Below are 16,056 nucleotides of genomic sequence, written 5' to 3'. Positions count from 1 at the left end.
CTCAGGAGACACACATCTCAGATGTCACAAATCACATCTCAGAACTTAATCAATACTTTGGGCTTAAAATATATTTTTTTAAATAATTGTGTTTTAATATGTTTTACACATCAATTTTGAAAGTTGACATCCTTTTGAAACTACAAAGTGTTTTGTTAATGATGTATGGTGGAGAAGGAAAATTTCTCATAACATCAATTTTATCAATATACTTATAACATAAAAGTGTCAGTATTACAGTAAAAGACTATGTGGTGAACTCAATAAAAAAAGGAATTTGAATACATTTTTTCCTGTATATATAAGCATCTGCTCTAACTTCTGCCTCCTAAAAGTGTTGCTGATTTTGTTTCAGCTTCAACCCTTAAAAATAGTAAAAGGATGATCTGCCTTGGAATGTTCATTAGTTTAACAGCAGGAGTCAAGTTAATCTCCTCACACCCCATGTTAGACTTACTTTGTTCAGTATTTAAGACGTTTAAAAAAGGATTCTTGGAGGGAGCAATGTTGATCTAGAACTTGGGGTCTCTTGGGGGCATACACCAGTCAGAACGCAGACTGAGAAAGAATTTGCCACATTCTTCTCAATCAGAAGGCAGCTCTCTTCCAGAGTGCCCTTAGGAAAGTAATTTTTCATCCCGGGATGCAGATGTACACGGTAGAGGGCAGCTGCAGTCGTTATAAATATCTTGTAAGGTAGGCAAAATGCTGCACTGTAACTCCTGCAGCCAGAAAGCCAGGACAGAGAGGGCTTCTGTGACCTTTCGGGAATACGCAGTTCACCTCAAGGAATTAGAACTGAGAGCTAGCACTTCTCACAGGACGGATCAATTACTCTGAGTAGCCCAAAGCTTTTTATCACTTGTTATGGTCAAGGGAGTAGGGGAGAGGGAGACCGAGTAAGGGGAGGTAGAACAAGGAGCAGTAACCTGAGAAGGAGAAACAAAAATAGAGTGGGGGGTGGGGATAGAGGGAGGAAAGGAAGGAGAGCAGGCTTTGGGAGGCCCTGTGGCACTTACTGGCAGTCCTGTGCTCAAAGGCCTCAGAAAGGGCAGGTGGCTATTTCAGTCTGTTCCCGTTATAGATGCAGATTCTACTGCTGCCCTGAGGAAGGGCAGAAACTGACACCCACTCTGCACGGCATATTCTGTCTCCTGAAGCTACAGTGACTCCCACACTTTGTTTTGCTTTTTAGGACCCTCTGATGTTCAGCTCCACCTTTGTCCTTCCCACCTGAGCTCCAGCCACCCCTCCAACCACGTTCTCCAGCTAGGCTGCTCTCCCGGCTATACACCCCACACCTACACCTCCTTCTCCTTGTTCTTGGGTTTTACTTCCTCTCTTCCTGTGCACTTATCTAAAATACCTCCATCTCCTAGCTCAAGACAAAATTTCTTTCATAATAGTGACCTATATTGCACCAAGCTTTACACCAAGCACTTAAACATGCACTGAGCCATTGTTTCCCGAGGCATTCCCTTGTCTGTTTTGGCCTACATCCATCTGTCCCATAGCCTCTCTCCTAGAACCTGTGTTCACCAACCTAACTCTAATAGAACCGACCTCTAGGGATGGCAGGCTGTAGTCATCTACGTGTTCAACAAGCTCCCCAGGAGAAACTGAGGAGTGACCTAAGGAGGCAGAATTTTGATTATTGCTATTTAGTTTATATTTTTCCATATTGCTTATGTTTTTTACCATGACCACATACAACTTGTGTAATAAAAATTAGTGTGTGGAGATGTATATATAGCTCCCCAATGATTCTGATGGTGTAACAACCATTGGTCCATATCCATTACTTGAACAATGATTCAGGCACACATCCTCTTTCTTCCTTAGCTCTCCAACAAGGTAGAAAGTAACTAACCCGGTACTTTTTCTGTCTCTCCAGTGCTAGAAATGCCAGGCTCCAAGCAGCTGCTCAATAAATACCTGAGTGGCTTTGGTTAAACTCCCAATGAAGTAAGAAAAAAAAATTAATGAGGAGATACATGGCATGGTACATTTGAAGAAAACAGAAAACTTTATAATTGCTAGGTTAAGGAAATGTGTGTTCCTAAGACACCCAAAATACTCAGGTGACTTAATAAACCACAAGATGACCACAAATCGGTATCTAGCAGCAAAGGGTCTTTGCAGGCATCAGTAAACTTTTAGCATATAGTCTTTTTTAATCTGACTCATTCTTGAAGTGATGTGCTCTGTTGTAAATGCTACAGCTAAGAAAGAAAGTTGAATAGTTGGAGGACAAGAAAAGAATCAAAACTTTCATACATTCCTGATGAGAATATAAAATAATGCAGCCACTTTGGGAAATCGCCTCACAGTTCTTCAAAAAGTTAAACATAGCGTTAGCATATCACCCAGCAGATCCACTCTTAGGAATATACCCAGGAGAACTGAGAACACATATCCATACAAAAACTTGTACACAAATGGTCATAGCATCATTCTGCATCCCAGCCAATGAATAAGCTCCATAGCCAATGAATAAGCAAACCGTGGCATGACCAAACAATGGACTATTATTTCATCAGACAAAGGAGTGCAGTGCTGATCACGCCACAATGGAAGTGAACCCACCTGGAAAACATGCTGGTGAAAGCAGCCAGGCATAAAAGGCCACACCTTCTACAATTTCGCTTACATGAAATATCCGGCGTGGGCAAGTCCACAAAGACAGAAAGTGGATTAGAGATTTCCAGGGGCCGAGAGGAAGGGGATAGGAGGTGACTGCTAGTGGACACAGAATTCTGGAATTAGTGGTGGTGGTTGCGCAACTCTGTAAATATACTATAAGTGCGGAATTGTATACTTTAAAAAGGTAAATTTTATAAAACTATTTTATTTAAGTAAAGCTATTTCTCAATAAGCTATTTTATTTAAGTAAAGAAAAAATCAATGGGAAAATAGGAAGTGGGAAATCTAGGTGGCAGACCCCCCAAAGAATGCTAAAAAAAAAAAAAAGGGAAGAAGACAGCAGTGTTTACTAAGGGCTGCCTTTTTACTCAGAATTGGCTTTTAAACTTGTTATAAATATAAAAAATCTTGGCTAGCTGAGGAGAAAATGAAGACATAGACTGTAAATACAGCCTGAGGGCTTTAGTTTAGATACAAGGTTTTCTGCCCAATAGAAGTTGGAATAAGAGGTTTTCATGTCTCTCTTTCTGGTGGAATGAGATGGTGCTTAGAATAGGTTTTACGCGTCCGAGATAATCTGTGGGAGCCCTTCCTGAAGTGGGAGGCGGATGAATTAGATGGCCTTTCCTGGTCTCTGCTGTTCTTCTCTTCCCCGGGGCACCCAGACCCACAGCGCTCAGCATAACACACTGCCTCCAGTGCGTTTAGTCTCGGAGAAATAAAGGAGGAGACACTTCTGTGTCTTAAAAAGTTTTATTTGATTTCTATATTCAGTCATAAACACACAGTTCTCTTGAGACTGCGAAAGTCTCCTCCTCTAAACAATTAACTTTTTATTTAAAACAAACAAACAAACTTGAGGCTGCACTCGTAACCTATTATTTCAGCTGTTTGTGTAAAGAAAGTAAATTCAGGTTATGTATAGTAATGCCACACATGTTATTAATATGAATACATAGAATGTACCTGCCCTGGCAAATAGTTTTAAAACCACCGTAAACCTTTGACTTCAGTTTTATTTAAAAAATGAAACATCATCCTCGCTCATATTTTCCCAGGATGGAACCATCTCTTCTAAGCCCTCCAGGGCCTCCCCATGCTCTTTGCTTTAGGCGAAAACAAGTACCTGCTTTTGGTCCACTGAACACAGTCTTCTCACTCCCTGCCTGGGACCCAGATCCCAGGAAAATAAAGCAATCTGAGGGACAGGATTAAAGCAAGAAAGTCTCTTCTTGGCCCTGTCACCAGATTCAGACCAGACCCTTTCTAGGTCTGTCTGTATTCCCGGGTCAGGTTGGGTAGCGCTTCCTCCTACGGCAAAGTTTACGTCAGCATCGACGCTCGTGATTTCTCCATCACCCACATTCGACCGTGTTCCTGCACTGAGTGCTCACAGAAATTTAAACCTTTCTATTTTTGGTTAGTAATATAAATCTCCATTTCCAATATTTTCAATGTTTTAACCCAACAGCATGCTTACTGAATAACGGATGGTGGTCTTAGGAATAGATGTTGCTAAAACTTGATTTGCTGAGAACATTGATGGAAGAGAATTCCTTGTCAAGACATGAAGCACTTCACCTCCTCAGGAGTGGGTCCTGCTCCCCCTGCTAAGCAAGGGCATGGTCAAACTGCCCTTTCTCCAGACCTTCAAGTCCATCAGCCCAGGTTGAGGTCGGCATGCTCCGATAGGGGTCCAGAAGAATCCGGAAGCACCTGACAATGAGGATGCCCAAGAAAATAAATAACAAAATCACAAAAACAAATGTGGTCTTTTGCTCCAGAGACATGCTAGAATCTGACAACGAGTTCCCAAAGGGCACCAAGGTGAAGAAGAGACGGGCTGTCCTCCATCCGTTGTCCGGGGAAATCAGAGCAAAGGATCACCCCGTTTCTTTTTCTTCCATCATCAGTCTGCTGAGATCATGGCGTTGGCATCTTGGAGAGGCAAAGTTATCTGTGGTAAGAAAGAAAGAGGAAAAAGGGAAATAACTAACAAAGAGCAACTTTATTTCTTGGCTCACAGTCATGTTTTTCAGAGAGAGGAAGGAATCTCTAAGCTCGTTCGCTAGAGATGCCTAATTCTGAATATAACATTTTACTCTTGCATGAAATTACCAGGTTGTCCGCTGAGCAGCCACCTGAGGCCAGGAGGGACGGGCAGGGAAGGTAACCAGAGTACAGTAAATGAGAAATGTGCAAGGTAAGGTTGACCTCAAGGTGTGCTTGCCAACTTGACATCCAAACCCAGTCTCCTTGCCAAATCTCTTCCAGATTCTCTCCAATAACATTACTCTTATATCATTCCTATAATGCTACCATTGATGGAACACCAACTATGTGCCAGGACTGTGGCTAAACACAACATGTGTTAGCCACCCTCCTATAGGCTCCATGAAAGCAGTGACCTCTATAGCTTCAGTGCAAGGAGACTGAGGCTAGAAAATGTGCTTAATATAGAAACTCAGGGAGCACTGGGTTCTGGGCTGTAGTCTCTATGTGATGCTAAAACAGTGCGGAACCTTGGAAAGGTCACTACACCATGAAAATGGAAGCAGAAATGCCTGTGTATCTCATGGTGCTCTAATGCAGATGAATGTCTGTGAAAAGCCTTTGAAAAGTACACAGAGAAGAAAAACAAAGTGTTGCTTCACTTAAGACATGACTAAGAGAGCCGTGATGTTTCTTTGCTTTCTCTCGCCTGAGCCAAGAGAGAAAGGAGGTGTCTTGGACTTCCAAACCATCGAGCTCCTGCTGCTTTTTCTCTTTTCTTCAGGAAACAAAGACCAGTTTCTATACTTGACTGGAGGAAGTACCTAGAGAACTGAGCTGGGGAAAAGGAATTGTTTGCATTTTTTTCTTTATTTTATTGTTGACACTATTGCAGATGTCCCCAAGACCGCATTTTTAAAAAGCCTCACTGTGGCTTCTTACTCGTTAAGACCATTTAGGAGAGAAAAGAGGAAATTTTACTGGTAGAAAGATTAAGGAATATGGATATTATTGTTTGGCTTTAAAGGCAAATTGAAATATACACAGACTATTAGAAGCTTCAGATATTGAACTAAATCTATTTAAATCAACTTTTATAAAGAAGAGTATCTATATTACAGTATTCTGTATAGAAAATCCTGAGACACATTATATTTATGAATCTGTCTATTGGAAAGGTTACGTAGCAGAGTAGTCAGGTATGACAAGTAACATGGATTCAAAAAATTACACTCAGTAAAAACAAGCAACCAAATAAAATTAGAAATTATGACCTAAAGCATTAATGCAATACTTCCTCCGCTAACTGAAAACCATTGCGTTGAAGTACAGCAGTAGTAATCATAACACTTTGCATGTATGTCGACACTTCGAAGTCCATAAATTCACAGTTTTGAAGACAGTTTATAAAGGGAATGACAAGCAGTATCTGGGAGGCATGAGTTACCAGTTTTGGGGGAAAATATTTTGTAGTTCCATGACTGATTTTTTTTTAAAAGGTTGACATGGTTGCAAAGGAATCATTTATGATTCATTTTTATTTTGAAATGAAATTGAGATGAAATTTGACTATTTTTTAAAAACTAAGCTTGCTTGGACTATAGAGGCTGCTCATGGTTTGGGTTTGGTGTTGGTTGGCTTGGGTGTTTGTTGGGTATTTGGGTGTTTCTCCGTAGGTAACTGAGACTGCCGGGGGCGGGGGTTGGCGGGGGGCAGGAAATGTGGCCAGAGCTTCCTACGCCAACCTCCTGAGTGCTTCTGACGAGGGCCATCTATACCTACCCCAAACCCCCAAACTGGACTTAGTCTTACCAAATAGAAAACTCTCCAAGGGCTGGGTCAAAAGGAAGCCAGGTATTGGTAGAATAGATGCCTAAGGTGTCCCTGCCATGTTCCTTCTTGTCTTTTCATAGTTTATTGAGGATGCCCACACTTGCATCCCTGCCTTCCTACTGGCTTACTAGGTCCCACTCTATGTTCATTTTCTCTCCACCCCAAATGAGGGCAGAGCCCTTTTCTATGTCTGTTCTCAATACATCTGAAAATACAGGTTTGCATTTTCAGAAAGTTCCTTATGAAATACTACACAAACCAAAAAGGAAATACAGACAATTAAAGGTCATTAACTGTGTAAATGCACAGCATGAAGATTTCTAGGTTGGTGGAATTCAATGAAGACAGTAAAGAACCGGATATAGGATCTTTTGAGCCTGTGGTAAATCTCTCCATCCACAGGCTGGCTGACTAGTACAGCAGTGCCTTGTTCGTCCCTCCGTCCCAGCCCTCGTCTCCACTGATAAGAGCCGAGTTAACACCCGGGAGCCATCTTCCCCAGCCTTGTCCTCTGTACAAGGCAAACGCCAACTCCTTTTCTCCGAGCTCATCATCTCACACTTGTTAAGCTGTTCTAATAACTCAGGTTTTAGAGCTGGTACATCATTCACTTGCAGGTTTCAGTGACAGGCAACCATCTGAAGAAGCCCTAGCAAATAACCTAGTCATCTGATTCAGTTTAGAATGATTTAAAAATTTTCAGTTTTACCACCCTGTTCTGATGAAAAGGCAGATGCAAGAGCACAGTTAACTCTCTTTGCAGCATGACTATGTGCTTTGAAAACTCTGTAGCTCTTTATAAATTGTAAGCCTCTTCCCTCCCAGGATACTGGAGTGCCCAAGTTCCTATTTAAATTACTTCATTTGGTCATATCATTAAAGGATATTAAATTGCAATAGTTTACCAAGGAAAGTGACATAGTAACACAGTAGGGATTTGTCTGTGAAAACTGGTCCTCCTTGAAGGAGGGGGAAATGTAGTTAATAGAAAGGCCGTGGCCAGGTGGCTCAGTTGGTTGGAACTTCAACTTGTACACCAAAAGGATGAGGATTTCATTCCTGGTCAGGGCACATACCTAGGCTGTGGGTTCAATCCCCAGTTAGGGTGTGTATGGGAGGCAACCGATCTACTTCTCTCTCACATTGATGTTTCTCTCTTTCTCTCTCTCTCTTCCTTCTTCTCTCTCTAAAATCAATAAACATATCCTTGGGTGAGTATAAAAAAGGGGGGAATTGAAGGAAGAACTTGCTGGGAGTGAGGGGCTGCTAGAGAGGACTGGGGGGAACAGACACAGGTACTGTGAGCAGGTGGCGCAGCACAAGAGTCCTGGGGGGTGACGGGGGACGGCAGGTAGAGATAAGGAAACCAGGAGGTGGTACTAAAGGGACTTAGAGACACAGAGATCCAGAAAGAAACACCAACCATGCCACAATTTTGCCTAGGTCTGCTTGAAATCCTTGGGAGAGTCTGGGTTTTTTTGTTTTTTAAACTCACAATCAACTAATCAATAATTTACAAATTTGGGAAGTTCAACAGCATGTTTAAGTTGAAGGGAGCATCGGACATAATAAGATGCAGAAAAAGAACTAAATGTAACCACAATACAAAAATATTAAAAAACATGTGCATTTAAAAAAAATGTCAGTCTTAACGTAAAATGTCCCTTTTGGTATAAATAATTCTTCGGAATGTTCACAGTTGCTTTTAGCAAAATAATGAATTTTTCTTTTACATGAATAGCGAAATCCAGGCAGGTAATGATGTCAGAAGCCTGTGACACAGCCCTAAGTGTTAACAAGGACAAAAGGCAGCTGTCACCGGCGGCAGCAGCCCGGCAGGCAGGGCAGCGTGGTAGCCCTGACTGGCTCCCCGCCACACGAGGCCCATCCAGTCCGCCCTCTGCCTGCTAGGTCTGTGCGTGCGCGCGCTCAGGAAATAAAGTCGAATTTTAACACTGGGCAAAGGAAACCTTAATTAAAAGATGGCATATTTAAAAATCCTGTGACACGTCCCCTTTCTCAAGTCAGGCTCCCCGGACTCTGATATTCACAAAGTGTAACACACCCTGAATTTTATGCAGCCCCGCGCGAGCGGCGCATCTTAGCCGTGGTCACTCGCACTACTAGCCACTCGCTTAGGAGTAATTTGCGAAGGGGCTCACTCTCTCTTTCCCCATACTTCCTACATGCCATGTCCAGATTCATCTTTCTGAGCTCAGATCTTGCCCCTCCTCCCCTCGGAAAACCTGTGTCCTCCAATGTCTAAAACGCTAACCCGCCCCTTAACCCCTTGCGGACCTGATACCCCTGTTTTCCGGACCACAAATTAGGTCATATTCTGAACATGAAATTTTTCTAAGATGTTACTTTATTTTCACAGTAAGTTTTAAAAGGGACAAACATCAAATCACATTTGGCTTTGAGTAAAATGAGCAATGTATTGATAAGAACAAACTGACAGTAACTGAGTCCCGGACGCCCGAGGAGAAAGCCTCACCTGGTCTGCTCTGCGGCTTCCCCCAACCCCTGCCGTTCTTTGAACACCTCCAGGTTTCCCACCTGTGAGCTCTGAGTCCTGATGCTCTCCTCCTTGCCCTTTTCCATCCATAGGTCTCTCTTCTTCCCCCACGGTCCTCACCAATACCACCTCCGTAGCGGGGCCTACATCTGCCCCCCACCGAAGGGAGTGGGTGCTTTCTGCTTTCTGTCCAAGAGCCCGTTACCTGCACTTCCGTGGCAGCACCTTATTACAAGACAAGTCTCCACGGGGTTTGTCTTCTTCCCCTCGTTAAAGAACAGGCTCCTCGAGGAATTTCTTGCTGTTCGGCGATCACTGCCTCTTTCAACAGGGGTTCACTCAAATCTCTAGCCCCTCACAGTCCAGGGAACTGAATTCAAACTTCGGGCTGCCCGCTGATACAGACGGGGCGGGGGTGGGAGAGAAGCATGTCATCCAGCTGAACTGGGATGTCAGACCACTGTGTTTGAAATAGATCTCGTGTCGAAGACCGCAGAGAGCCTGAGTCACAGTGACACTTTAGTAGTCACAGACCTCATGGTTTGAAAATCATTATTTGGCCCTCTAAGCTTTCCTGGGCCTCAGTGCTGATCGGTGGTGGGTCTGAACTATAAAAATCAACTGGAGATAAACAGTGTCCCTCTATTCAAGGGGTCAACCCCTTCTTACCTAATCTGCTTCTTCTTCTTTTTTTTTTTTTTTGGATGGGAAGGGGAGCCATTGAAAATATCTCGAATCCAAATGCCTTACATGGAAATCATAAATGTCAACATGTACCCTTCTCAAGTTTGGATCCTTCCTTTGGACGTTTCATTAGCATCTCATTATACAACTTCACAGTAAAGAAAAATATTTCGTCTGAAGAAAATGCATCTTAAAGCAATGACATGTTTCTTTTCTTCTTTCTGAAGTGACAGCAGCAGGCTGCGTGGAGCGTATGTGGCCCCACACTCAGCTGTGTCACTCCGCCATCTGACGGCCGTGGCCATCGGCTCTCGTGCTCAGCCTCCCGCCCGCGTTGCAGCAGCTGTGGCCGAGGCAGTGCACGTGCAGCCCTGCCTGGCATGCAGCGAGTGGCCAAAAAATAGGTGATAGAGAATGGGTATATTCTCTTTATACCATTTTTGTGCAAAGTAAGATTTACTTCTGATTTGTTATGCAAATCAGCACACAAGGCAATAGAGATTATAAGTAAATTGCCCCCAAATTAAAAAAAAAAGTCTATTACCAAGAAAGCAGTATCCCCCTAAGGATGCTGGATTGCAAGTTTCTCTCTGGCACGTTGGAGTGAATAGCAAGTCGTCATCTCTCGGCTGCTAACGGTGTGCAGGGTGCAGCTAAGCAACACTGTCTGTATTTTAAGTACTCTGAAACCACATAATTGCTGTACCCAATTTTTAAAACTTCTAGGCCAGAAGCCTAGTTATGTGAGTTGACATGTTTTCAAAAGTAGGTGCAAAAACAGTTTGTCCATTGAGAAAGAACACTCAGGGGCTTGTCCAGTTTACTTTCGCATGTGACAGACAGGACACGTTGTCCTGCAAAGACACCCTGTGTGCCTTATTTCTATTTATCCAGCACACTGGTGAGCCCAATCTGTAGCTTGCAACGGGAAGGGAATTGACGAAGCAAGCAGGACTGAATTTGCAACAACTGGCAGAGACAAACTGACTCAAAGTGTAGCATTATTCTGCCACAGTTCTGAAGTTGACTGTTGAAATGTTAATGTGGCTTTCAATGATTAAAATAATACATATCCTGAAACTGAGGCGAAATAGAATTGTTCTCTACTTTCTGAGCTAAAGGAAGCCTCCACTGCATTGCTATTTGCATAACTGGAGTCTCTGGAGGTCCACCCATCCTCCACACCCCCCAGACATGTGAACATCCCCCTCAATCCAATTGTACATTACCCCCCACTTTTGGGAGCCCTCCACAAAAGCTACCTGATCATCTGAGCAATCAAATCACTATATAAGCAAATGAATCATGTGCATACCTCTGAATCTTGTAGACATTCTGTGTATGAGCTCCGGGAACATTAACTTGCCTTCCAGGATATATACACAAAGATACAAAATGTTTCCTATAAATTCAAACAATTCATGGCCCTCGTGGTGGCCAGCCAAGAACTTCAGGGAACCATTTCCTGGCTCTTTGCAGGTACTTCATGCATTTTAACCAGCAACCCCCCTCTTTTGGCTCACATAAATACACGGCACCTTCCATATTCTTCTTTTTCAAATACGGCTTCCCTGTTCCCATACAATAGCCCTGGTGCTTCAGAATTCACAGGACAGCTGAGTAAATATCATTTTATATACTCAGACAAGAGACCCAAAGCTACTAGAGAGCCCATAAACAATGATTTTAAAGACATGTGAATGTGGTCAGCTACAAATGTCAACAGGCAGTTTCGGAACTGTTGCCAGCCCCCAGTGCTGCACCGGGCTGGCCCCTCCAGCTCTTTGCCTCTGCAAAGTCTGGAGACCCATCGGCCTGGGCTTGGGGTGGACCCTGCTGTTCCCATGCTTGCCAGCTCTGGGTCAGCAGGAGACCTCTTTTCTTCAGCCCGAGCCCTAACCTCAGCTTTTCTTCCCTATCTTCACCTTCTTCCTAACATCTGCTTGAAGAGTTTTAGAGGGACTGAAGGGCAAGGCTGCAGCCTGGCTGAGAACATCAGAAAAATACCACTTAGTCTCAGTCAGTCACTGGGGATATCAAAAGGCACCATTAGCAAACTGAGCCTTTTAACTTCAAGCAGTACATAATACGATTCTACCCAGTTTTCCTTGCTTTTCCTTCTGTTTCCCAGTGGAAAAGAGTGCTTGCTGTTGCCTCCCAAGCCTCAGGCTTCACACTGCTCGTCGCCCAGGGACGCCACGGCCAGTCCGCACTATCATTCTGAGTTGTCGAGTTGCGATCCTTTGTAAATAAATTTAAACATCCCGATTACATGTTGGGAGATTGGATATTTGAGGTGAAAGAAAAAAAAAATACTGTCACGGCTAAATAGCTTTCATGAGAAATTTACTGCAGCTTAGCAAAGAAAAAAGCCTATTTTACTACTCCTTAATCCAGTGTCAGTAGCAGTGTAAACTTAAGCATGCTTTAAAAACAAACGCATCATTACCGTCCCTCCCCCCACATTAACTTCACCTAGCAACTGTTTAATTAGACTCTATCTGACAGCTAGCTCTGAATTCAGAACTTGGATCCAAGAGGCATCTGTGCAATTATTGCTCATGCATTAATTGTGAAGTTAGAGAAAAGCATTTAACTAGCCTGTCACAGACACAGTTTTGGTCGAGTACCTGGATCTGGCTGAAGGGGCACTTGATCCATTTCCTGGTGGGACTGTTACAGGTAGTTACAAGCTTCTTCAGTTTCCATTCCTCCGACCGACCGGCTGTGTGAAAGCAGTAGACAGTGGTGGCTGCGAGCAGCTGATGGCACACCCCAGATCTAAAGCTGTTGTTTCAGGCTTAGAAACTGCCCCTTAAAACCCTTGAGTTAAAGGAGCCTCGTCTTTCTGTGTGCGGCATCATTAGCGGCCGACACGGCTGCTTCTTTGAGGCGAGCCATGATTTCAGTTCTGCCTCAGCAACTCTTCAGAGGATTCTGCTTCAGCGAGTAGAGGCAGATCCTCGCAGTGTGTCTGAAATCATCCCTGAGAAAGCATTAACATTCAAAAGGAGTACAGGGGAGAGCATCACAGGGCATTCCCACACCTTTTCAAAAACCAAAGCCATAAATCCACTAGTGTTCTGCTCTTCCCTATTGATCACTGATACTGTCCCTCTTTGGGGATGACAATTAGCACTTTGCAGCCACCTTTTCGATTATGGTTTATGACCTTCAGGCCGACTTAATTAATGGGAAGACTTCTAGGGAAGGGCATCAACTTAGCATTTGGGAGATGGAAAAAAAAAAGAAAAGAAAAAAGACTGTTTTACCTAAAGAAAAGCAGCAATTATGGGAAGCCAAGAGAAAAAAAGAACAGCTTAAAAAAGAACAAAATTTTATTTTCACCACCTGTTTGTAAACGTGCTAGGCTTAGGTTGCCTTTCCAGTGTCTCCTTGGCCAGCCTGCATAACTGTGACCTTGGCATATTCCCCGCCCCACACAGGACATCTGACACCATCTGATACATAAAGATAGACCTTTGTTGAGGGGCAGTTGTTCTAATTCTACAGTTAGTAGTTCCATGGAGCAATACTTAAACTATTTTCCTTGGATAGAGTGCCTAAGTAAATTTAGAAAATATTTTAGAATAAAATTTATCTTTTTACGAAAAGTGGTTCTTTGGAAAGGATTCAGCATAATCCTTCAGATGCAACATCCCTGGTTTCTGGCAACTCACCACTCTCTTTGTTGAAGTAGAGGCATGGTTAGCGACAACACCCACCCACCAAATGATGGGGTACATGGTATTTAAAGCTCACTCTGACTGTGCCTGTCAGCTCTGCTGTCTCTTCAGCTCTTGTGAGGAGTCAGCCCTTACCCTGTAGCTTTAGGGGGCTAGAGCACAGCTCATTTTCTAAGAGGAGAAACCCGTATGCGCTAACAACAGAAAACAATCCTAGATAGGGCTCAGACTGCAGAAAATTCAGATGCTAAGTGTTAGACTCTAAAGGTAAGAATCAAATGCTTGACATTAGAACCTCACCTCAAAAGGACAGGGAGGATGTCTTCCCTTTATGTTGTCTGGATTTTTAATGGCATTTCCTTTCCAGTTAGTTTTACTCACGGTATCTTCACACACACACACACACACACACACACACACACACACTCACAATACAATGGGACGAACAAAATCCGACAGAGCAGTGTCATTTAATCCTAACTGGTATCCTCTGTGCTTCTCAGCAGATGGTGCAGGTAGATGGAGTGCCCGGTCCCCGTAAGGCCGACAGTGTGGCTCAGGGAGCATTCTGACCCCACCCTCCCTTATATACTTATCATTCCATGGGGCAAGAAGACACTCTAGCTGGAAACAACTGGCCCTGCACAGGAGGCCTGCTCAGACACAGTTTCAGCCTGTAGACTCGAGAGGTGGAAGGGAACACAAGGGGGCGGGTGCTGTCCTCTAGCTGCTCTGCAGGCTGAAACCATCCGGAGAGATGAGCGCCTGGCCTATTTTTAAAACTCTCCAGAGAAGTAGGTTCCACAACCCCCTCTGACAATCTCTGTTTAAATTAAGGCCTCCATTGCTTATTTAGTCTAAATAAACATATTTTTTTCTTTTAACCTACCTTCCCTGCAAAAAATCAGTCCTGAACCTCCACAAAATCTTGTGAGAATGCTCTTCCCCAACGGAAGCTGAACTAGGTGAACCAAAAATCATTGGACGAAGAGCTGCTGCTACCAAGACCTTGCCGCCAAGTTTGCATGTTTCTTTTATAAGATAATCAGAATTGGAATTATTGGAACAGCCCTCCCCCCGTGCTGTTACATTATGTGAATCATCACAAATTGTGAAACAATGAGAAAGTCCAGTTCTTTGAGTATTTCATAGTAGATCTTATGTCTTTAGTCTTTAATAATCTTTAGAGCTCTTCTCTGAATTCTTCTTTGTATTTCTGCTCCCTGGCCCAGCCTTTAAATGGGGGGATTTCTCCACAGAGCTGTGTGAAGCTCGGACTCACATGGAATTGTGATGAAATAGGGCGATTTCACAGGCACACCGGCTATGCTTCTCTTGCCCAGTCTGATCCTAGCGTTATTCCCGTGCACTAATTCAGCCTTTCTTTGCAAGCGCCCAACATAATGACTTAAGATCATTAGAAATCTATTTTAGGAACTTTTCCTATATGCTAATTTCGAGTCTCACCCTTCATGTGCTTTAGATGACAACTCTTTCCTAAATATCCCATGCTGCACTTCTCCATAGGGAAGTAGACGGTGAACATGAAAAAGGCTTCACGAGTCGTCACCGCAAGCTGTGTTATCATCATCATCACCATTGTGTTTCTTTCGGACTCTGCCTTATTCTCAAAATAAAATTGAATCAATTTTTGGTATAAGCTTCAAAATATAAATATGATTTTCTTTTCATTTTCATCACTAGACTCTTTGTAAAACTTTTTTCTTCTTTTGTGTAGATTTTTTTTCTTTTGCATATTCAAGAAATGTTAAGTTCACACACTAAGTGTCAGATACGTTCTGTATTAGGTGTTGCAAAGAATGAAACACGTGGGTCCTAGCTCTCTGCTGAAGTTGGTTCAGGCTGTGCACCATAGGGCTCTGGAAGGCTCCCTGGTGAGGGCCTGAGGAGCTCAACTTCTGGCAATGGCTGCTGAGCTTCTTGACTAGCTCACCTCCACTATCTCCCACTTCCTTACCTCCCCTTAAATGGTCCCCCAGCAGCCAGCTGAATCATGTCCTCAGCTCTCTATAGAACCTGATTCCACAGAGTCATCTGTGATTTCTGTCTCAAGCTAAAAAGGGAAAAAACCTTCTGCATTTATCTTCCTTGCTCTTCATGGTAACATTGGATATGGCTGACCACTCTTTTCAAAGAATGTCCAGATAAAAGAGTATGCTGGGTATGATAGAAGGGCAGGGACCAGTATCTCAGCCCTTACACCCCTCTCCCTCGGTGTCCCCTTGGTGCCTTCTCCCTTCAGGGTCTCTCGTTACTTACGTAACTACCAGCAAATGTGAAATTTAGGGTGGAAAACAGGCTGAGATACACCTTAATAACTCCACTTGTTTTAATTGAGAAAAAAGAAGAGAATGTCAATTTATATGTATTATTTTTATTTTTCTGTCTTCTTAGTTTAAAAAATGTCATATACTATAATATTTGTAAATGAAGATTAGCTCGATTTTCAGCCTCCATTTGATTTGCCAGGTCTAAGTATATGGTTAAGTATATTTATCCACTCAGCTATCTTGAAAGGTCAGTGGACCTGTGGGGAAAAAAAGTGCAAGGGAACACTGGGGAAGGTTTAATAATATTCGTGCCGAGCCTATAAGTTAGGATCTATATTCAAGAACTAGTAGAAGCAAGCAGGTTAAAGTCCAGCTGCAAACTGGAAGCCTCCTGGTGTGATCCTTTCTT

General features: G+C 43.2%; 1 protein-coding gene across 1 annotated transcript; it reads right to left on the bottom strand.

Annotated features, from left to right (window-relative positions):
- Positions 1-3,267: 3,267 nt before the first annotated feature.
- On the bottom strand, positions 3,268-4,510 carry CTXN3 (cortexin 3; the record flags this gene model as incomplete). The annotated part of the gene is given in 2 exon segments (XM_024571288.4): positions 3,268-4,469; positions 4,472-4,510. Coding segments are annotated over 2 exon segments (255 nt in total), but the record flags the coding sequence as incomplete, so codon positions are not given.
- Positions 4,511-16,056: the final 11,546 nt, after the last annotated feature.

The sequence above is a fragment of the Desmodus rotundus genome, chromosome 1, assembly GCF_022682495.2.
Source record: "Desmodus rotundus isolate HL8 chromosome 1, HLdesRot8A.1, whole genome shotgun sequence".
Lineage (NCBI taxonomy): Eukaryota > Metazoa > Chordata > Mammalia > Chiroptera > Phyllostomidae > Desmodus > Desmodus rotundus.
Note: the sequence above shows the minus strand (reverse complement) of the source record. Positions and strands in the feature narration are given on the sequence as shown.